General features: G+C 35.4%; 2 protein-coding genes across 3 annotated transcripts in view; one reads left to right on the forward strand and one right to left on the reverse strand.

Annotated features, from left to right (window-relative positions):
• Positions 1–500: 500 nt before the first annotated feature.
• LOC112051276 (poly(A) RNA polymerase gld-2 homolog A) lies at positions 501–21,658 on the reverse strand. Its single transcript, XM_052886398.1, has 10 exons — positions 21,296–21,658; positions 20,945–21,225; positions 16,458–16,634; positions 14,707–14,825; positions 13,953–14,130; positions 13,502–13,633; positions 12,785–12,913; positions 12,203–12,320; positions 11,071–11,192; positions 501–10,574 (listed from the first exon to the last, which is right to left on the reverse strand). Exons 2-10 carry the CDS (start codon positions 21,210–21,212, stop codon positions 10,438–10,440), a joined length of 1,380 nt encoding a protein of 459 aa, XP_052742358.1. The 5' UTR covers positions 21,213–21,225; positions 21,296–21,658; the 3' UTR covers positions 501–10,437.
• Positions 21,659–22,072: 414 nt separating this feature from the next.
• LOC112051269 (uncharacterized) overlaps positions 22,073–24,812 on the forward strand; it is a 105,807-nt gene continuing 103,067 nt past the window's right edge. For both annotated transcript variants that reach the window (XR_008251588.1, XM_024089840.2), the window contains exon 1: positions 22,073–23,855. Coding sequence is in view for 1 of the 2 variants with exons in the window: in XM_024089840.2 (XP_023945608.2) it covers positions 22,353–23,855 (1,503 nt within the window). In the remaining variant the exon portion in view is untranslated. The remainder of the gene's footprint in view (positions 23,856–24,812) is intronic.

Raw genomic sequence — 24,812 nt, forward strand, 5'->3', positions numbered from 1 at the left:
TAAAATTCATGAATGTGTTTAATATTAAAAATAAATATTTACAATCCGTATTTAAAAAAAAATGGTAATAAAAAAAGTTAAATTCATAACGTAATTTTTCATTCTACACTTGATAAATTAGGTAAAATACTGAAGGGCAATACATCAAAAATATTGCATTTTATTTAATTGAACAACAAACTTAGGTACTTGGATTAGAATAAAGAATTTGTGACGTTTTCGAACAAAAATATAAAAAAAGAATAGTTAGCAAAACAGACACTTTGGTCCCAACATCATAGTAAACCAGTGCACAACAAACAAAATTAATAAAATATCAAATTATTTTTTTTACATTTAAGTACTCATTCGTGCATTGGTTCATTGCATTCGGACTAGACACAGTTCGATATATGTATCCATGTATGGAAAATACATGGGTTAAAAAATGTATGTAACATGCTAGTTTTGGTGTTGGACCTACACGAATTTGTTTTCGTCTTTTGAATGTTGTGCCTTAGTTTCTGATCAATATGTCGGCACCAGAGATCTGCAAATGAGCACTGCCTTAGTACGTTATTTTAGAATAATTCTAAACAATACCAAAAACTGCCTAATTTTGAAATGCACACCAACCTGGCAGTGATATATTAAGTATATTCAGTCAGTCGGAATATTAATTATTATTTAATATTTTACTCTGTTAGATACCTACTACATTAGAAAGTAGTGCTTAGCTGTATTGATTGAATAATAAAGAAATAACTTTATATTATTTGGTCAATTATAAAAATGGTTGTGTAGCCCATCATTTATTTATCGGTTTATATATAAAAGGTTGCATGTATGTAAGATACGTGAAAAGGATTATTTGGGCGTAAACAGAGCTTTAGAAAAATAAATAAAATTGACACCCTTTTACTTGCTTTTGAAAACGAGCTTAGGCCAATATATTTATTTGGAAAAACATCTGTGATCTCTTTCGTAATACTAGTTTATATAATTTTGAGATTGAGGGAATATATTAGAGATAGAGATGAAACCGTTCCTACATTAAGTATTTATCACATATTTTACACAATGAACGAATGCTCTATGGTTCTCCAATGCATAATTAAAATTTTGTTACCAAAAACTATATTTCCTTAGTAAGTATTATAAGACAAAATTACATTTTAATAATCCTCTTTGGCAGTTCAGTTAAAAAATAGCTTCTCTAAATAATAATTTGATAAATAAGGCAAGGATTTTAAGATTGAATCCTAAGCGTCGGTCATAGATATCGTCAAGGCGTCAAGAACTTTGCGGAACTAGTTAACCGCATTTAACAATTTATTAAAATTGTTCACCATTACAATTTGTTCAAAATGAACGGATACTGTAACAAACCAGTATCAAATCTATCTAAAGAATTACAAACCGCATTACTTTACTCGATCAATCAGATGCTAATCGCTTTAAATATTTAAAGTACATATAAAACATGCATGATAATAATTAATACAACCTTCTTAAAAGTCAAAGTAAAAATTTTCTTTTTTTTCGTATAATTTTCATATACTTTTTTTGTATTTTTTTTTATTGATTTTTTAATTTTTTTTGTTGTTTATGTATATTTTTAAATTTTTGCTTTTTATATTTTTTTGTACAATTAATAGTTTTTGAGACACTTAACAGTTTTCTTACAGATACGCATTTTAAAAAATATTTAGCGTGGCAGAGTGCCTCTTACATAAAATATAAAACTTATTTCAAGGATGCTTACAAATTTGCCAGGCGAATATCTGTCTTATGCACTGGGTAATAAAGCGAATCAAGGGCTGTGAGAAGTTTCCTATAAATATTATAATAAAAAGAATATGTACGGCCTGGCTTAAACAAATATAAAAATAATATCAAAATGGAAGGACCAAAATAAATAAATATTTTATTAAAATTAAACCAGACGCTATTTTTATGAATAAGAACTCTAGCATTTCATTTTTAAATTCATAGACGAAACAAGATTTAAATAAAGATATAGAGACTTTAAATTTGCAGTTCAGATCAGTAATGTGACGTCACCGCACAGCACCGATGGGTATTGACAGCCAGTGATGTACTACAATGGACTAGCGACCAGTTAAGCTGGTCTCTATGCACTTATCGATTCATTAGAGATCATGGGTCCAACTCGGTTGGTGTACATCTTAACAACATTTTATAAAGAACTCCTATATTCTAAGATATAACAATTGTACAATCTTTTCATTATTTTAAAGATATGCCTTTCTTATATATTTAACCCCGCCAATATAGGAATCCCGAGGTGGAAGCTACTTTTATACAGGATGCTTCATTTGTTAGAGACTACATGGTTAGGTACTCATTTATAATGCAACATTGACAGTCGATATGCAATTTATGTTATTGTTAATATTTTCAAAATACATAATTGACTGTAAAATAAAAAATATATATATTATTTATTTTCATGTAATAAATAACAAACTTTTTTATGGTCAAAGTTAAAGCTAAAATCAAGATTCCCCTAAATGACAGTAGTGTTCGAATATATGAAGCACCCTGTATAACAATGTTAGCATATCATAGCACGCATAGCTAATCTATATTACAATAGTAAATAAGGCAACACAACAACGTAGCACCATAACTTTCACATACATTTGTTATTGTTCATAATATTATTGACACTTGAAAATATCCATTGAACCAGCTAAGTTAGTCTTAGCAACTTTTGAAATTGAAAATCTATTTACGTATGATGAAAAATCAAATTAGTCTGAAGGACTATTCTTATAAATAGTCCTACAATCCCATATCTGGGATGTTACCATCAATCAAATAAGTTACTTAATTGTACATAGCTGGTCCATTAAATAAAAAAAACATTTCAATAGCACCTCATATTACAAAATGTACTTCAAATTTAATGAAAATTATTGCATCGTTATTTACCCATGTACTTATATCAAAATTATGAAATAGTTAACAAAACTGCAGAAAACAATATAACACTGGAATGTCTGTTGGTTATATAAATATTTAAGAACAAAACATAACAAAGCTATAATTTTTTCTATAGATATCCAAATACTTGAGTCGCCAACTCGCTCAATCTTTAACTGACTCAGAATACATATATAATATGAACTATGAAACTACATGCAAACGTACTAAAAGAGTTTGTTTTTAACGATGACATATTCGCATTTCGATATTTTCCTCTCGTATCAAGATAAAATCTCCAATACGACAACAAACGGGTGGTCATTGCAACCTGAGACCTTTCGGATGTCACTCATTAAGATATGTAGAGACTTTAAATGAGTATTAAAGCAAACAGCCTCGTCGAATGACGATTGCATGCAGATAAGACAACGCCGCGTCGTCTAACAATGTTTCAGTAAACTGAAGCTGCACGCGAGGGATGAAACGATACGAGCAAATACAAGTACGTACTCGATACTTTTGCTCCGATACCAAGTACTTTTAGTATCGATACTTTGAAATTAAGAATCGAATTGGTATCGGTCTTAAGTATTCATATCAGTATACCAATGACGCTATTTTGTTTAAACATTGATAATTGAAAATTGTGTATTATATATTATTAAAGTTAGCTTTAGTTTTTTGTTTGTGTAGTGGGCAAGCTTGTTTGTCTATACCCGAAAAAAAAACAATGCCTCCATATTTTGTCACTACTCGCCATTTCGCTTAAATTTAACTGGGAAACATTTGGAAAAATTAATATTATTGGGAAGCACTACAAACACAGACTTTTTTTCATAAATGTACTCAACAATAAAGAATACCAATACATGTTACGGTTTTTACTCAAAAATTTCCAAAAACGATGCGATAGGTGTAAGTATCGATACTTGACGACCGATACAGTTGCGAGTAAAAGTATCCATATCTCAATGGTATCCGTTTCATCCCTAAGCGTACTGTGAGCGTATAGAGCGACGCCACAATGTTCACAAGTACAGTACAGTACAGCCCAATACATCGCGATGGTATAACTGACTAAAACCGCCAATGCACCGCCGAGCTTCAAAAAAACCTAAACGCATACACAAGTTTCAAACATTTTTTTTTGTCATTTACTCTTTACAACATACAAACAATAACTATTTACATAAAACACATTACAATATATATCCTAAAACGTCCGAATACCTCTTTTTTATATATTTCTCATTTCTTACTATATACAATATTTAAATAACTTACAAACAATATATAAATACAAAAACACGAACAAAATGCGACGATATCGAGGCGACGCCATGTATATTTTTTTGTTACCTAGTATTTCTGTTATGTAGAATGATTTTTTTACATGATAACTATCCTAACCGTAATACGTATGAAGATATCAATCATTAATTCATAGTATCATTATCATCATCAGCATTATCAACCCATATTCGGCTTACTGCTGAGCTCGAGTCTCCTCTCAGAATGAGAGAGGTTTAAGACCAATAGTCCACCACGCTGGCCCAATGCGATTTGCAGACTTCACACACGCAAAAAATTAAGAAAATTCTCTGGTTGCAGGTTGCAGGTTTCCTCACGATGTTTTCCTTCACCGTTTGAGTATACAAACTCAAAATTGAAAACTCTGGATCACTTTGGATCACGAAAAAAACGTCCTAAATTCGAAACCTGGGGCTATGGAAGTTTTATCAAGGAATTCCCAACTCAGAATTAAGAAGTCTGTTGTTACACACCCGTCTCTCGGAGAGCACGGCAAGCCTTCAGTTCCAGTCATTTAACATCTGATAGTGATCGCTAAGAGTCAATATATGTCGCTCTATGGGCCTCACAAGAATGCTCAGAGTCACACAGCGGGCGATGGAACGAGCTATCGGAGTATCAATGCGTGATCGAATCAGAAATGAGGAGATCCAAAGTCCCAAAGTGCTGAAATGGTGATCCCGCACTACAAAGCGCAGTGTTGGTCGACCCCTCACCAGGTGGACTGAGACATCATGCGAGTAGCAGGGATCCACTGGATGCAGACGGCTCAGTATCGTGATAATTGGAAGTCCCTATAAAAGGCCTATGTCCTGCAGTGGACGTCCATCGGCTGATATGATGATGATGAAGAGTCAAATATTATCACCCAAAGGCCGCCGAACCGCGAAGCAGCGTGGTGGGCCTAACTCTATATCCCTCGCCTACGAAGGAAGCTAGGCACGATAGTGGGTCGTTGATAAAGGCTTATGCCATTTTATTTTCTTTTCACAGATATACAATGAAAAGTATTCATATGTTAGATAAGTAACTAGAATTCTGATTTACACTAAGGTGTGTTTAAAATTTAAACAGATATATTAGTGTAGAGTTAAAAAGTTCATTTTTATGAGTTGATCTAACTGAAAGTTGAGTTGGGAAATAAATTATATGTACGATTAGATAATAGATATAGATGTAAAAATAAAAAAAAACACAATAAGGTGAATATATCGTACAAAAAAATTCTAGTATTTTTGTTCAGTTTCTTGTAAGATTCAAACCTAATTTTCTTAGCAACCGTGACGAGTTTATCTATCGGACTAAAGGGAAAAGATAGACGCCCCACGGGGTGTCATTTGTTAAACAAAGCTGCATGTTGAACGATTTCTAAACATTTGTAATTTGTCGTTAAACTGATTTCTTTCGTATCAACGTTATTAGCAAATGTGACTCTAAAGAAAAGAACAAAAAATATACCAAGTCCTTACACTCATGCTTTATTAAAGCTGCAACGTTGTATATAGTTTCAAAACAGTTTTTGTGCAATTGGTAGGATGGCATCGCCACTGCATACTTAATTAAAATAAAAAATGTGTTGCAGTTGCTAGAACTGTAATCAGACTGACAAGTCGATGATAGATATATTGTTTCGTCGATTGCATCTAAATTGTTTTAAAACTGCAATTTGCAGCTCATATACAGCTCATGTACAGTAAACACTTAGTACTGTTTTGTGTTTTTCTTAACTAAAAACGACAGATAATGGCTGTATTATTTAAAACAAATTGTATCATTATTTGGATTGGAGCTACAGTAAAAACCTCGTAGAGGATTGAGGTATGATAACCAAAGGAACAAACAAACTAAGCGACAGTGACAATAGTCTAGAACCGCAAGAACCTTTACCGCGATACCAATGTGGTACTGAAAAGCGAAATGGGTAACTTGAAAGCCTCCATTCTTCCTCATAATAATTTCAGCACAAACGCCGGGTCGGCGTCGAGTAAACGCGTTACGGTTACTCGACTTTGAACATGCGCTAGTGTCGCGTAGGGCTTTCCGACTAATGTTTACCGTTAGATAAATACTAGCAATGGCTCCAAGAAAATATAGCACGCGTTCGGCTTCGAAGTGTATTACAGACTCTTTGTTAAGGAAGCTTATTCAGCCTCTAGCTCCTTTATTTAGTCTTTGGTCTAATTATGAAAATAAATATTTAACCTATTCTTAACTCTATATAACTGGACAATGGCACTATGGGATTCAAAACATATAATTTTCATAGTAGCATTAGTTTTAAACATAATATTAGATATATAAAATATATAATATTTAACAATATCCCCTTAAAATATATGAATGGCTCAATTATTAGTGGAGATTTACTATAGCTAGTAGTTTTAGGGTTTAATCTACAATAATCCCACTTCTGATGACACTTGGAACACAAAAATTAAACGTTTTATATATTAAAAAACATACAAAAACCAAAGTATTTTAAAGTCAAGGATCATAAGAGTGGGAATACAAAGGAATAAACCAGTTTTAACGTCATTTTCAATAACCATCTAACAATAAATCATTGAATCATTGCTAACTTTGTTTAAAATTATTATTTTGTATATTATAGATGGATGATTATTAACAAATATCATTGGTAGGCAATTGTTCGTCAGATTACGGTTAGATAGGTTATCAACTATGACAGTTTGCTATCACTAAACTTCAGTGACTAGGTATCCATCATTGCGCTAAACTTGCAGACTAAATCGACATACTCGTATAATTTATCACATATTTAGATAACAGTATTTTTTCTGTATTTAGGAACAATTTTAGCCACAGTGATGTATTTACATAAACATCTCATTTTGAGTTAAATGGCAGAATCACACATCCAAAAACTCCTGTATCACCATCGTTCAGTACATTCAGCAATGTAAAACTAGTTGGCATCAAAATCTCATGTAAGTTTGAGTATAGGTGATTCCGTCATTAAGTTGATTGCACATCTATCAGCACACATTAACACAATGCATTAGACGCAGAGGAGTAAAACTGTACAATAACCTTAAAAAAATTTCATGAACCCAACAGAAATGCACAAAATATAAAGTCAGTGACAAGTTAAAAAGTCATTGAATTACTACGGTGCTGTCAAATGTGCGATCATCATACATATCTTCGTACTCCAGACTTTGGACGCTCTCGTCTAAGTACTAAGTGAGCTACAACTAGGCTATATTTACAGGGAGTCAGTCGCATATCACAGCCGGCGAGGTTATCATATTATTGTAATATTTCAAGCCAGCCATATGTATGAGGATCAATAAAATGATATAATAACTAGACGAGGCAAATTACTTTTAATAATTTGAAAGTTTTGATTTTACCTGAAAAATTCTCAAATAAAAGCAATAGTTACTTTCCCGGTCACCAATTTATTGCCAGAAAGAAACTGTCACTTGCATTTGAAAAACTATCTTCGTGTAACTTAGCCTATAGTCATAATATTCACTCTCATACTCTCTTTGGACGGTAATTCGTTGCAAGTAGAAATATCAGTAGCGCTATTCTGTGAAGATGTTTCTATAACTCGACAGTATAAGCTTCAAATTTGTCTCTATCTCTGTCTAACACGATACTATTATATCGTGAGTAATAGAGATAGACAAATCTTTAACTCACAATGTCAATGTTAGAAACATTGTTACAGAAAAGGTGCAGGATATCAGTGGTCTAAGAGGTATGGTAACTGTTCTGTAAAACATCAAGTGTTTTAGAAATCGTTTTGAAAAGTGTACTTTTAAAAATGTTATGTAAATATTTTAATGATCACAAAGTTAACATGATAATTAAAAATTTAATATTAATAATTAAAGAAACACATAATTTGAATATTAAACAACAATAAAATTGTTAAAAGAAATAGTAAAACAGCCGTACACCCTTGTACCTATGGCTGGCTCGACTGGCCTCTACTTGGGACTGTATCCTATTAAATATGTAAATTAAGCCTCGTTTACATGGAGAAAGCTATTCACTATTCCTACTGAATGACACTCCCAGAACATTAACAACTGGTTGTCCACTGTAATTTTGATGATTTATCAATCTTATCAATATAATTTGTTATTGTCACAAATAGGCATTTGATGGTATAGCTACAGTTACCAAAGATAATAAAACTAATGTGAACACAAAGCCCAAGTTATGTTAATAAATATAACTAACTAAGTAACTTTACATTAAAAATTTAAATAACCTAAATAAATATTCTAAAGCAAAAATTAAGTGAAAAATTAACATATAATCTATGAAAATCTTATTAGCCAAATATGGGTGTACTATATTTAACATCAGATGTAGCTCAACAATAATTAATATTTATTATCCTGACAGTGCACCCACTCTCTCAATGTAAACAATGCTTTATAATATACCTAGCACATCAGTTAGCCACATTACATACTAATAATATCATTATAGTATTTTTATTTGAAAAATATATTTTTTTTAGGACTTTGTAACCACATTGACAATTGATTACTTTTTTTTACTGACATTATTTGTTACTTTTGCCTTGGAAAATAACCTACAGTAGAATAGCATATAAAACTTGAAAGATAGTCTGTATTGATTGTCTAATGTTGTGAGATGATTAGAAAGTACCTTGAACAACTTATTGATCACTCAAGCCACACCATAAGTATATAGTTAGCCAAAACTGTGGTCAGTATTTTAGAGATATTTTGAGCTTTTCCATATGTACAAAATACACAGATGATGTCATGAAAAATTTAAGGCGTGCTTAAATTTAAAAAGGCTTTCAGTATTTTGTGCAGTGAGCAAGAGATGTTTATAAATAATCGTCAATTGAGGAACATTTACATGGTCAGTTACTGGCAAAATGTGAATCCAGCTTAAATTGGTGAATTTTCTCACATAGCAAAAACACTGTGTCATATGAGTCATAAGATCACTTACACACAAAATGACACAATGTAAATAAATTTGCATATTGTCAGCAATGGCTCAATCAATAATTAATATTGAATTTGTACAAGCAAAATGAATTTCATATCAAAAAAATTCATAGTATTTTCTTGAGCAATATTCCATACAGCATGTTAACATAGGTTGTTTTAAAGTGACAACACTATGATTTGATTTAACTACAAATGCAATTACAAGTATTTTCCTGTTTAATTGATTTTAATTTATTCAAGATTTTGAAATATCTTATTGGGACTTTTTCTGCTCTATACACTGGGCTAAAGTAGTGTCATATTCACTATGACCTTGCCTATCATGATAAGACACTAGAAAAACCGTATTATTATCACCTTAATAAACTCAACATACATTTGTGAATATTTAAACACAAATACACAATTACATCCACCAATTTAAACTTTACTTTCATTCATGCGAGTATCATGAAATTTAAACAATTAAATTCACGGGAATTACTCGGTATAGGCAAGATTAATTTAGAGTAAATGATAAAAATTAAATTAGTAACCATAATTGGTGAAGTGTAATTAATTAGTTACACTAACTTTTTGGTAGCACTAGTTAGATTTTTATATTAGCACCATACTCAGTGTGATGGCACTTAAATTGTGTTTAAGTCCAATTGTCCATTTATTCCATAAGACTCCTAATACACTACTCGCGAGTTGATCAAATTCGTTGTTAACAGTTGATAGTGTACAAACAATAACAAGAAACTTTGCTTTGAAAATTTATAGATATGGGATTAAGATTTATACCACAACTTTCTTCAAAGCAAAGTGGACCTAATCACAACAGATCAAAGTTCACTTTACTTTAAAGAGAATTGATGTTTAAATCTCAATCTATATTAATAAATTGTACCATAAAATGTCTCAATAGCTCAACGGTAAGAGCGGTCAGACTTATCACTGAGGGGTGGTGGTACGATCCCCATCCTGTTGGTCTATTGTCGTACCCACTCCTAACACAGTCTTTCCCTACTAATAGAGGGGAATGGAAATATTGGTCATATTAAAAAAAAATGCTCAAAGACAAAGTCAGCTCACTTTAGGGGATCATCAAAGCGAGTAGTACAACAGAAGCCATTCACAAGTGTACGATGTAACAAACAAGTCACTGCACTATAATACACTGCACTGCACTGCACCAGTGTCCTGCACATGAACACACTGCACTGAGCACGCACTGCACGTATCATCGCTGCGGCCAGGCGTCCTGCAGGCGCAGGCCGGCCGACAGTCTCGCGTGGCTCTCGCGGAACACTTCCACGATCTTCTCGAACGTCTCCGGGTCGTACACGGTGCGCGCTGTGTTGGACAGGTCGAACGGTTCTGGAAAGCGTTCAGTTTTCAATTATTCACTTGAGTTTGTAGATTATTATTGGAATATATTCTTTATAGAAGTTTGGAGTTTGTGACACACTTTAGTGATTAGACTCTGTTATTTATCAGATGATGTTACTATGGACCAACGGTTTAACATTGAAATTAGATGAATATCTTAGCAATCCATGGATTCACTGTGTGGATGCCAGGTTCTATACGTGGTAGAGAGAAAAACTCCGAGCAAAGTCCAGAACTTGTGACCACTGGATGTAGGGTTAAGGAATTCTTTGACAATCGATGAACACTCCCCTCCTCTGCTTGTGTTGAATTAGAGCAGCATTGGATACCTGTTCTAATTTAGAATTTGCTGCAGTTTTAGAGAGGCCAGGGTCTTTAAGCAAGTTATAGAGAGATTTTGCTGATACTAGTACATACTAACTCACTTAATTTAATATACATGTTAGTTGATGTATTAGACTGATGATTGTTATGTAGCCGATACCTTCAACGCAGAGCAGCTTCCAGTGCGCGGGGTCGGCGCCCGGCTGCGCGGCGGCGCGCATGCGGCACTCCCACACCGGCACGCGCCGCGCCGCGCGCACCGAGATGGCGCTGTGCTCGTACCTGACACACACAGATCTCGTATACAGGGTGTCCCGTACGACATACTCCTGGATGATAGCTGACACCAAGGCCTACTAAAATAACGCAATATATGTTAGCCGAAATTTTACGGTTTTTAATTTATATTGTACAAAATACCAACCTTCAGTGCAGTTTAGTCATGCCATGACAAAAATTAAAACGAAATACGCAATGTTCACTCTACTAAAACTACATCATATACACGCTATAAAGTTTCCAAAAAAATTATAAAAAATACTTCAATTAACGAACTACATTTTTCGGGAAAATATAAAAAAAAATTAAACTAAAGTCGATTCACATAAATTGTTCTGTAACTTATTCATCTTTAACACTATTAATATGAAATTTACCTTTTTTGCACGAGATGCTCCCGCATTTACACGAATTCAAATCAGAATTTAATAAAAATAATGACATCAATACCTATAGTGATGTGAATCATTTCTAATATATTCAAGGTCGATAAATAATAATTATGCATTAGATACTTCCATTTCATTGTTAACCGGTGGTTCCATAGTCATAATGTCAAGATCTAATGATGGGATCCTGGAGAAATCGAGGGGAACTTTGGAAAGTCGTAGGGACGACTAGTGCGTAATGCGAATGTTAGAATTTCATGAAGAATTAGAAGTACTAAAATTTAGTAAAGGTCTGAAGCCCATCTGATAATGGAGCATTAATGTCGAAAACAGATTCTGAAGTAAAAATAAAAAAGGCACCTATTTTGATTTTTATTCCTGCATCGGTTTCGTTCAAAATTGATATCTGGGCATTGCATAAATGGCGAAAATGGGTTCTGAAGTAAAAATAAAAAAGCCGCCATTTTGATTTTTTTTCCTGCACCGGTTTCGATTAAAATTGATATTTGGGCATAGATGAAAGTCGAAAACAGATTCTGAAGAAGAAAATAAAAAAGGCCGCCATTTTGAGTTTTTTATTCCTGCACCGATTTCGTTCAAAATTGATATCTGGCAATAACTCACGGGAAGTCTGCGTAATACTTGAGCATGTTGAGGAACAGCTCCCCCAGCGAGCAGCGGTTGAGCGCCCGCCCGCGCGACACCTCGCCCGCGCGCGGCAGCACCGGCGGCGACACCCCGCCTGCGATCACAAACCACTACTTTAATATACAATATATATAATTATTGGTAAATCGGTTGACCCTGCTGCTAATATTGATTTTATTTTTTAATTTATCTTAAGAACGAATGAACCGTTATTACACAAACAACAAAAACAAAAATAGCATCAGATGTGGCGTTTAGAGGCAAACCGATTTTAACGATACTTTTTTATTAAATTGAATGAATCACACAATTTGTTTTAAGAATATTTTAGGTGGTACAAGTCCACCGAATGGTAGTCATGCTGATGCAAGTCGTTAATTTGTCATTATCAGCTGATGCATGCCCACTAGCCTTTCTTAAGGCCTTTAAACAACACGCTTGTATTCAGCGTTTATCTGTAACCCGTTTAAAATCTGTGGTCCACCTGGTTTGGGTTCTATCAACAGTGCGTTGTCTGCAAGTTATCCAGACCAGCCAGTAGTAATACAGACAACTCACACTGCAGGAAGTGCACGACCATGAGCGTGAGCGCGTACGACGACAGCGTGCGGCGGCGCGCGTCGTTGATGCGGTGCGCGCGCGCCCACAGCTTCGTGAGCGCCACCAGCGGCCGCACGCGCCAGTCCACTGCAACGACCACATATATTTAAATGTTTATTTATATAATTTACAAGTTAGTCCTTGACCACAATCTGATGGTAAATGATTATCCAATGGAAGCGGGCTAACTTGTTAGGAGTAGGATGAAAATCCACACCCCTTTCGGTTTCTGCACGACTACGCTAAGAGAGAGACGAATATCTTAGCATCCCTTAGCAAAGTCCAGGACTTGTGACCACTGGATGTAGGGTTAAGGAATTCCTTGACGATCGATCAACACTCCCCTTCTCTGCTCGTGTTGTTTTCCCTACCTATCCAAATTTGGTAAGATCCTATTAGAGCAGCTTTGCATACTCGTTCGTCGTAATATAGAACTAGGTGCACTTCTACAGAGGCCAAGGTCTTTAAGCAAGTTATAGAGAGATTTTGCTGGTAATCCTCTCGCACCTACTTCTACGGCGTACAGACTAACTACATACCCATGGTAACTAGTGGCTGAAGCCGAAGCCATCCACCTGCCAAACCTGGACCAATTAAGAAAACCTCAATCAGCCCAGCCAGGGAGCGAACCTAGAATACCTCGAGACAAATGCACGAGTAGTAGTAGATAGTTACTTCTGGAGTAGCAGTGCAACAGGTTGGTGTTCCGGATGCCGACCACGTTGTTGCAGTTGAGGTCCACCTGCAGCCCGTGCCGCTCGTCGCGGAACTTGAGGATCGGCACCTTCGCGTGGATCAGTTCGGCGCCTGCAACACACAGACTCACTGTCAACTCATGGCTTTATTATATTAGGCTCGCTAGTGGACGGACCTAGATTCTTTTGAACTTTTAGTACTATACTAACACTAAGTAATTTATTTTTTATTTATACAAAAAAAGAAATGGGCAAAATGACATCTAGACATCTAGTAACCAAAACCTCTCTACAAGTACATACGTTCATGTGTACAAACGCTTTCACGCACGCACCGCACGTACGCACGCACACACACACAACACGCGCGGTCGCATGCACGCACGCACGCACACACACGCATGCACGCACACGAGCTACAGGGCACTTACTGGGGTCGAAGCTCTTGATGTAGCTGAGGATGTGGTTGAGGTGCAGCAGTGCGTGCGCGCGCGGCTCCAGGTCGGCGAGCGCGCGCACGTACAGACACAGGTCCATGTCGGACGAGTCCAGACCGAAGCCCGACATCGTCGAGCCCACCACGTATAGTCCGTATCGGGGGAATATTGCCTGTAACAATACATTTTGACGTGAACTCGTCATATAACAGTGTCCCATTCCACCTGAGTGAAATGAAAAATACCAAGACACCTAATTATACAGGGTGCTCGGGAGTATTTCCCATAACTTCCAGATATTAGCGAGACCACTTATAGGAACCAAACGGCATAACTAATATTAACTGCATAACTATGTCGCTGCTACCTATCACGTTGACCATGGTTTTGGTAGTTTTTCAAAGCGTTTTTTCAGCGCAATTTTCAAAATCTAGCAGCATTAGATAAGTCACACCGAAATGTAAGCATAATATCTGTACATTACCACCTTCTGGCAATAAATGATTTTGTTCTTATGACGTTATCATGTATAAATTATCTTCTGCAAACCTTTTCAAGTAAATATGATTTTATAATTCATTCTTACATATAGTTTTTACGTTTAAAATTGTTTTTACATTTAATCTTAGATGAAATTTAAAAGGAGAATAATATACTTGACCACTTTCGGCCTAAAAGGCAAAATATTGGAAAAGAAAAATATTATGTGCACAAAGTGCGAAGCCATAATGAAAAAAAAATAACTTACCTTTATATTTACGTATAGAAATCTCCACAGGTTCATCTTCTTGCGGAAGGTTTCTTCAGTCTGCTGTGACTTCATAAACTTGTCCCAAATCTCCTGTGACAAAGTGTCATACTGGGAACCTGTTAAATAGTTATAAATAAATAATATACTCTTTACTTTTGTTCCTACTAACACACAATACATAAACCTAGATAGACACCACCTGAAGTATGAAGTTTGAACTTGGGGCGTTATGGTTTTTGACGACCGCTGTGGCAAAGTGGTATGCTTGATGCATTTACAAGACGGAGGTCCTGGGTACGATCCCCGACTGGGCCGATAGAGGTTTCCTAATTGGAGGAGGTATCGGTCGTGGCTAGGTACCACCTTACCAGCAAAGACATACCGCCAAGCGATTTAGTGTTCCGGTACGATGTCTTGCAGAAACCGAAATGGGTGTGGATTTTTATCTTACGCCTAACAAGTTAGCCCGCTTCCATCTTAGATTGTATTAGGTGAGATTGCAGTCAAGGGCTAACTTGTAAAGAATTAAAAAAACCGGGCGACAAACATCGGCGTAATCTATGATAGGAAGGAGGAGACCATTGGCCAACAAACTTTTAGTCTTAACAGGTAAGAAATTTTTTCCATCTTCTTAAGGGTCCAACAGCTTGAAAAATCTTTTTACTAATTTGTGCAACTTGTGGTCTCCAGGAAAGATTGTTGTCCATGATGATACCAAGATATATATATCTTTACTGTTTGACTATAAGGCAATACTGATCCATCAAACTGGTGGTAAAGTTGAAAAGTTAATCTTGGAAAGTTGTCTGGAATTACCTAATACAATTACTTGAGACTTCTCAGTATCAACTGAGAGCCCATACGCTACACTCCAATCGTAGACAGAATCATTATATAAGATCATTATTAATATGGTTAATAACCTCAGCAATGCTTTCACACACGTCAATGCACTAAACTTGGCAAAAATTTGCATAAAGATGATATTGAAAAGAAATATGTTCAGTGAGAGTATTTATAAACATGGTAAAAAGAAGAGGAGATAGCACACCACCCTGAGGAACCCCAGCACTAATGGAACAGAAAGAGGATTGTTTCTCTTTTACACTGATATACTGTGTGCAACTGTTTAAATAGGTATGGAAACATCTAAGTACAGGGCAAGAAATGTTAATAGATTCAAGAAAAGCCAAAAGAATCTCAAAATCAACATTATCAAAAGCGTTAGAGAAATCAAGCAACGTTAAAATAGTTACTTGTTGGTTATCAATTCCGAAGCGCGCATCATCACAGACCTTCGTTAGAGCTGTCACAGTAATGCGCCCACGACGAAAAAAAGATTGGAAAGGGTTAAGGATTTTATTTTTAGTTAGAAAACTTAGGATTTGAGAATGAACTATGCGCTCAAGGACTTAAGATAGGAAGGGATTGATAGAGATTAGATGTTTTAGGAATATACCAGTTCCTAAAACATGTGCTATACGCCAAGCGCTAGGAAAAGTTTTGGACGACAGAGATTCATTAAACAGATGACAAAGAACAGGCACAATGACATCTAAACATAAACGAATCATTCTGCGACTAATTCCATCATTACCAACAGCATCAGTTTTTCATTTCAACTGTACTGACAGTATCGAAAGAAAACAATGAAAACCTGGCTTAGCGCTCATGTCGTTTGGAAGTTAGTCCTTAAGACAGGCCTGTATCCAGCAGTGGACTTTATCCATCATGCTAGCTACACTCACCGTTAAGCAGATTGTCGGGCGCGAACTTGACCTGGAAGGGGTAGGAGGCGCCGATGAGCCGCTCGGGCACGAAGCGGCGCGGGCGGGGGTCGCGGCGCCCGCGCCCGCGCCACTCGCGCGACACCGTGCCGCTGTCTCGATCCCTTTCACGTTTGCCGCTGTTGCTACTGCTTTCACCTATAGGTAACAATAACTGGTAATAAAACTTATGGATACCATCAATCATCAATCAATTGACGACCTTATTGAGAACTTAATTTTTGTTACTCAAGTGTTCACACCCCCTACCGGCTAAACGGATGTTTATGGGTGCGTGAAAAAAAATCACGAGAGTAGGATATACTGGGTGCTGGGGAGTATTTCCCATAACTTCAAGGTGTTGACGAGACCAGTTATAAGAGCCGAACTGCTATTATTTTAACTAAAAAATAAAAACTTATCATGTTTTCATACAAAGTTCAAATTCAATTCAAATAAATCCGACTATCCATGTAACACACGCCTTTCAGGGACACATTTTAAGATTTTTTTACAAAAGAAATGTTATTTACTCCGAAAATATTAATTTTAGAAAATGTTCTTTGAAGATTTTAATTAATTTACAGTAAAGATTATTAACTTCGGAATTATGGGAAATACTTCCCAGCACCCTGTATAATAAAATTACAAGGAAAACTATAAGAGCTAAGTAGCAATTAAAGAATAGTAGACGACCAACTTAAAAAACGTAAATAGGAATCGAAAATTGCATACTAATTCTGTTAATTAAAAAAATAAAGTTGTCAGTAAGATAACTCAAGAGTCTGTTGAAACTAGAAAGCTGAAATTTGCTATGGGTATGTACCTATATTAATTACGTATATAAAGTGGTAAAAAGACAATTTGAAGAAAATATTTTTTTAGGGTTCCTTCCCTACATGCAAAGTAAGGAAAAATTATTGTTTATCGTAGGGATATCGTTATCGGTATTTTTGTGCATAACATAAGGGATTTAAGTGTTAACTTTGTCTACGGATTTGGCCGGTTTTTAATTTGTTTGTTGGTTGATTACCCCTTTACAATACCACAAAGTTGACCTCTTTATAATATTAGTATAGATAGATTATTATACGAGTATATTATTTTTTTTAATCAAGCTTCAATATCAGTGACACATTTTCATTTTATACCAGTATCATAGACTCATAAAAATTACTGGATATATTGGGATGTATGTGACCTGTGCAAAATTTCAAATCTAATCAGACTGTGTTAACTATTGGAAAGGTTTGACAACAAACATTGAAAGTTAAATTATTTTGTAATACAATAATTGTAGGATTTGTTTTAAACAAGCATAATATATAGAAACTTAATGATGCAAATTATGTTGCTGATATCTCTTGTGAAATATTAATGAATCACCTCATAAGTAAGAGCTAGATACATTTCTAATGTTGTCATAGGTCAGATTTATAGTTAGCTTAGATCATTATATGTATACTAGCAGACACTCCACAGTTTCTGTTCTTGTGGGAATGTGGGAATAAAATATATTCTATGACTCACAAATATAGCTTTCTATTGATAAAATAGTTTTCAAAATCAGTTCAGTAGATCCAGAGATTACTTTCTACAACCACACAATCACACACACGGGCCACCAGTATTTTTTTTATATGGACTCGCCGTACATGCTCGCTTCTTGTGGCCCGCACCGGCTACTAAACGCTGACACAAAACGTCGCCACACGCCTTTTGCGCGATTATGATACTGCATGTATGGGTTAAAAAAGCAGCAGCCACCGACCACAAGTGTCGACCACCGGCCACAAGTGACAGTCGCGCGCTTCAGCTACTTTTGTGGCCCCTTCTTGCTTCTTGTAGTGGCGTTTGTGGCTGTTGCGTGTTGCCCGTGTGCGGCGACACTAACCGATGACCGATATCAATCAAACAATAATTTGTTAAAAATGAAAGGAAAACCGGCCAACTGCGTATCGGGCCACGCGCAGCGCAGGCAGCCTGGTTCAGCAGTCGTACGGAATGATAACTACGGGGGTGAAACCGCGGGGCGTCTGGATATTTATATGTACATACAATAGTAGTAGTAGGTACAAGTAGTAGGTACGCATCAGTCACGACTCAAGACATACTGTATGTGCGCGTACCTACGCGTAATCTTTGGATAATATTTACACATTTCATAACGTTATGCAATGGTGGCTATCTACGACTGTAGTGTTTACTTTACGAGAACATCAATGATATTGTGTATTGCTTAAATTTAGTTTTTTGTTGCTTAAACAAAACAACCAATTTTAGTATAGGTATACAATTAATTGATTAGTACTTTATATGGGGAGGTATCCCAAAAAAATCTTTTCAAGACTTTGTTTACATTTTTAAAGTACATACTCATGTTAAATTACAGCTTCCTAGTAGTAGTCTGTGCTAAACTGCAGACAGATGGACATGGCAAAACTGTAAGGATTCCTTGTGGACTATGGAACCCTAAAAATGAAGGCATGAAATTTATACCCACATTTCACACCTAATAATAACTATAATTAGCTTGTCCTTAAATTAATGAAAATACATTTGATTAATTATATATTTTATCCCTGTATTCTCACAGGAACTAGGCGGATGAAACTGTGGGCCGTTGGCTTGTAATTTATAATTTCAATAATATTGTATTTTCATAAGGGCATTAAATATAGGGCACACATTGTTTTAAGAAATAAATGATAATTTATATTTAACAACATATGTAATGTTATAGTAGTGATTTCGCTTAGCTAGTGTGTAAGTTAAATATAACAGAATCTATAATAACTTATCTCCGAGAGGCTACAAGGCCAAATCTGTTAGATATATTATTATGTTCCAATTTATCTAATATAGAGTTATTTCTTGCTATAACATATTATTTATAGAATTAATGTATTGTAGCAAATTTTTTCATTTCACTTACTTACAACTAAAATAAAGTATTATTTTTGTTTCTCATCCAGGCTCGCATTTACCATGGCTCGTGTTTCCCGTCATCACATGTGATGGGAAGTGTAGATATGTTCTAAGGGACACACTTGCCTAGAAGATGCCTATTCGCTATTAGATACCCAGGTTTTAAGAATCAGGAAACACAGACTTGGGCAGGGTATTCCAAGCCCTAGACATACATAATAAGACAAACTGATTGAACAAATCATAGTGATATTTACTATATTGGTAATATATACATGTAATACACATGAGAAACACTACATACACTTCTGTCTGTTCTCTGTTCTGTTTACACATACAGTATATATATTTTTTAAACTTCACTCAACTTATTAAGCTAGCAAGAAAGTAATATGAAGTGCAGCAATATTGCCCAAGTTGCAGTGGTGTCTTTCCATGGTCCTGCCATTGAGTTACATACTACTTCAGCCTTACTAGATGTGTACTGTTTACCAACAAACAAATTAAAAATTAGGGTATTAATCACTAGTTATTTCACACCTAATAATAATTATATTTCACATGTTCTTGAAATAATGAAAATAATTAATAAGCTTAGAATAATTAGATATGGTTAATATATTTTGAATAACATTTTATAAACTAACAATACATAACTTTAAATAAATAAGATAGTGAACTGACATGCATTTTCTACCTTCATGTCTATTTTGTTTGTTGGTAAACAGTACATGTTGAGCACAGCTGTAGTAAAGTGAAGACCACAGTCAAGACACCAATGCTATTTGGTAGTGTGCAAACATAAACATAACATTACTATGACAATAAAACAACCTTCAGTATGAAGCCATGTAATCTTGCAAGTCAAAGCAAAGACTTTTCTTAGTTTAAATTATAACTACTTTGCTGTACTACTGTAGACATGTAGTGCTAATATGCCACAAAAGTGTGTAGTGACAAGAAATAAACAAATACCAATGGTGTGCATTGGGATGAAAGAGTGATTTTGTCTATTTTGCTACACTTGGTTGCACATTTAGTACCACAGCTGGGTTTGTTTATATAATATTTCTTTTTTTTTCAACAAAACAACAGCATTAATATGTTATTTAAAATATGATTTTTACTTTTCTATAGTTTATAGAAGTACATGTGACATATACTCAATCTTTGTGGAAATATCAAGAGATACTTTTAAAAAATTACATCCTGGATGACAATAGGCATTAAACACAAGTAACTAACATCTAAGTAATTTTATTTTCTATTGCTGTTTAATATTAACCATCATTGTTATCAACCTTTTTTAATGGCCCAGCCAGGCCTTGCAGGAGAGGATTTGCTCCAATGCAAGTTGACAAGCTGGGGTTCTAATGTTTCAGTCTTTCACATAGTATATAGTATTCTATTATCACATAGTAATGATAATGATTGGGGCTGACTGCTTCATGTGCTCTTTGAGAGACTCCTCCAACTTCCCAAGACACTGTATTAACAAGGCAGGCCATAGAATTCTCCCAATAAGTAATTAAAAATCATACCTTTGTCGCTTGATTTGTTAGAGCCAGACGCGTTGCTTGAAAGGCTTGAATCATCAGAGTCGTAGCTGAAGGCATTGTCAGGTTTGGACGGTTGGCGGTCCTTGCGCGGCTGCCAGCGCCGCGGAGTTCCTTGCCTGGGGGAGTTGATGCCGCCCATCACGTGCAATACTTCGAGGGGATAGTGGCGCGTCTGCCCTTGCACCATGTACATCCCGCCAGGCCCGTCGAATCCACTCCCATTGTACATAATTGGCGCGCCTTCATTCATTCTACCTCGATATCTACCGGCAAATAGGTTATGATTTCACAGTTCACTGGGATAAGATAGACAAAATGTTATTATAAACTCACCCGCCCGTTCTGTGACCGTTATATGATGACGTCTCTATTATTCCGTCACTTATTGTATCATACTAGACGTATTTAATATTGCGACGTCGAATTTTTATGGTTTTTCCCTTGTTTATTGAGACAGACGAAATTCGAGACGATCCGTCAGTCCTTTTTGATATGTCGATGGCGAATCGGTGCTAATATTATATAAAAATTTGTTCAACGTACTTGTCACGGCGCTCTCACTACGTGAACAGACCAAACTTTTAACACTTCGACGCCGACAATATTTTACCAACCAAATAGAAGGTAAATTTATAATAAATTAAAACTGAAAAATATCCGCCATGACTTTTCAGATCAGCACTAGCGACCTCTGTCAGCTGTCAGAAAAGTTTACACGTGATATTTTGCTTTTTAAAATTTGAATTATACAATTCCATTTTCAGCCAGTCCTTTTTGTTTTTTTCAGATTGACGATATTAAAGTTGATTTATGTATGAATTAACACAAATTATGGTAAATGTGGTTCTTTACTTTCATTTATTAAATAATTTGTCATTTAATATTGAATATAAAAAAAAATTCATACAAGTAATTCAATTCAATTCAATTTTTGATTTTATGGCTTGCTGCTGTACCAACTGGGTACAATTTACTTCGCCAATGTCGCGTGGGTAAGGAAGACACACTTTTAGAGGTTGATCGGTGTAAGCTGGGTTCATACAAGTATCCGATCCTAAATCACATGATAGAAGAATGCATCATTTCAATTTGACATTTCACGTCAAAGATTGTGTCAACAACTGTCAAGTGTCAAGTAGAAATCAAATCAAATCAAATCACTCTGTGCAAAAAAATCTAAAAGATTTGCTGGAAAAATTCTCTAGTAATTGGAATTAATTATTTTGATAATATGAAAGCTATAAAACAGCTATTTGTATCGAAACCTGTGCAGTGATATACTAGTAGCCTGTAGTGATGACGTTGAAAGAATACGATGTAACCTTAAAAGTGCAAAAGTCTCATAGAAACAAACTTTGTCGTTTCATTGTGTCGTCAGTTTTTATTTGATATGTCTCACTTTGGTGATTTTATGGACGGTGTTCCCGTTAAAATATCTGAGAAATACAAAAGACCACCTCGAATCGAATTGCCTTACAGTGTTAGCGAGTGCCCTTTGCGAGCGCAAAATTTCGTCGAAAGCGTCAAATATTGTTCGACCTTCGAGCGAAATGTGCTTTCTAAACTCAGAGAGCTCAGGAGCGCGAAGGAAACGAAGAAAAATGAGAGGAGACATCGCTTACAGCTGTTGGAGGAAGCCAAACAGAAGAAGTTGGATGCTATAGCCGTAGCTGAAGCGGAGGAGCGTTTGAAACAGCTGAGTGTATCTGAGGTATCCTACCCCAGCACTGATGAGATAAGCGCTCTTTCTCCTGACGATAGACCTGACAAGGCGTGTGAGACATGCCCTGTGCATAACACCAGCCCCGAAGTTGATAAATCTGTTACCACAGACATTGAATACCTCCATAGCTCAGCCCAGTCCGAGCCTAACATCCTCCAGCCAATTCAGGTTCAGTCAAACTACCAACAAAGCAATTTGTTAGATGACCCTGACCCGTTACAAGAGTTTAAAAATCAGACTAAAATAATGAAATATCCACAATATAGTAACATGGATGCTCTGACTTTTAAAGATTTTGAGAATGATACATCGAGTCCCTTTGATAATGTAGAATTGAAAACAATAAATGATATGGAGTTGTTAGCTCAGGTACTGCAGAGTCAGAGGGGCTCAGTGGCCAGTTGTCAAGCTCCTAACTATAACCAAGAGGAACTCTACCCAGGTTATACAAATTGTGCAACACAGGCTCAGGTCGAAGGTGTCACATATCTACCAAATGCATATGTGGAACAACAAATTCAAGGTCCCAATGTAATATATGCTCCGCAACCTCCCTATCCTGTTTCAAATGGGTATTACATACAAGATAATGTCTGTGATAATGTACCTATGGAAAATATGTATGTGCCCAATTACCAGTATTATGTTCCTACTCAATACCCAGGTCCGAGCATACCCTACCAACAGTATAATCACTTACCAACAACTTCTGCTGAAATACAAGCTCAGAATGGTTCATACATACCTCAGCCTTATTATTATCAGTATCCCCAAGTGCCTGCTCCATATATTACAAATACATTCACTCAAGTACCAGAGATCAAAGATCAAGAGGACATTCCGCCGGTTAGCTCTCAGACTACAGTGAAGTCTAGATCTAGAAGTGTTCCGGATATAGTCAAAGAGTTAAATGATGAGTTAGTATCAGCTCATCAGAGGGCTAATGAAAGGTCTTACAACGCTAGCCCTGCACCAGTCAATGTTCCTAGATCATCTTCCCATAGTGATAAGAAAGAAGAAAGGAGGAAAAGGAGGATAGAGAAGTTACCAAATCCATATGATAAGTTTCCCACAAAATTGCAGAACATGTGTCAGCAAATACACAGCATGGGTTTCCCGTTGGACAGGGTGGCTAGAGTCTGTAGTCTTGTTGGAGAAAACCATAAAAAGGTAAGAAAGTACTGATTATGGCAAAGATTTTTGGTATTCTTCCAAATTCAATTAGATTAATTGAATTTATTGTTGTTGCCTAATTCCAACAAATAATATTTACCTCAAATGTATGCTTACTTGGTTTGTTGTGTATTGTCTTTTATTTTACATCTCCTATAGGGCTAACATGCATGTCACTAAACAGTATTCTCATCAAATTTGTAAGAGATAAGTGGAGTAAAATGGGTAGTTAGGAGTAGTATAATTATAATCCTGTTCTTTAAAATTGGTCAAGCTGCAAGCCAAGGAGTGCAACTAAAACTGACAAAAAAGTCTGTAGCTTAGAGTGATATTTTGGCAATAAAAATATATCTTCTGAGCTATGAGTAAACTGTGTAACAAAAATAAATAAAACAAAAGCAGTGATAAGATTAGTTCAGTGCATTTCATACTTTTATTGTATCTTATTAACATATCTTTGTTTATAATAATACAGAAGGTATATATACAGGAAGAAATTTTTTTTATTGCGGATATTTTTATATTTTGTACATAAACAAAATTGAATGATCACGTATTTTTTCTTTTTTTTTTTAACTCAAAAATAACAAAATTATCGTTAGCTAAAGTTATTTACTTTTGAACAGAATTTTAGGGTCACCCTATTGTGCGTTTATTTTATTTTCGTTTGATACCTAAAGAACGTCACCAGATCACTTTTAAGCTGAATATATCTTGTTTAGTAATAATATGTACATTATTTTGTTATTTTAGAGACATAAATTAAAAAAAAAAATTACATAAAATGTATCGAACTGTTTGTAGATTTATATTCTATTAATGATACAGAACCACGAAAAAAAATATCCGCACTAAAGACCGAATCACCCTGTATATATATTATCAGCAGTGGAATTATTATTTTCTGTTTGCCATATCTTTTTAAATATGACCAATATTCCCATTACCAGTGAT

The sequence above is a fragment of the Bicyclus anynana genome, chromosome 17, assembly GCF_947172395.1.
Source record: "Bicyclus anynana chromosome 17, ilBicAnyn1.1, whole genome shotgun sequence".
In the NCBI taxonomy this organism is placed as follows: Eukaryota; Metazoa; Arthropoda; class Insecta; order Lepidoptera; family Nymphalidae; genus Bicyclus; species Bicyclus anynana.

Coding starts and splice junctions, on each gene's coding strand:
- LOC112051276 (XM_052886398.1), bottom strand. CDS start 21,212: ATGAATGAAGGCGCGCCAATTATGTACAATGGGAGTGGATTCGACGGG. Junction 14,826..16,457: donor GCCCGACAATCTGCTTAACG/GTGAGTGTAGCT, acceptor ACTATTTAACAG/GTTCCCAGTATGACACTTTG. Junction 11,193..12,202: donor AAGTATTACGCAGACTTCCC/GTGAGTTATTGC, acceptor TGTGTGTGTCAG/GTACGAGCACAGCGCCATCT.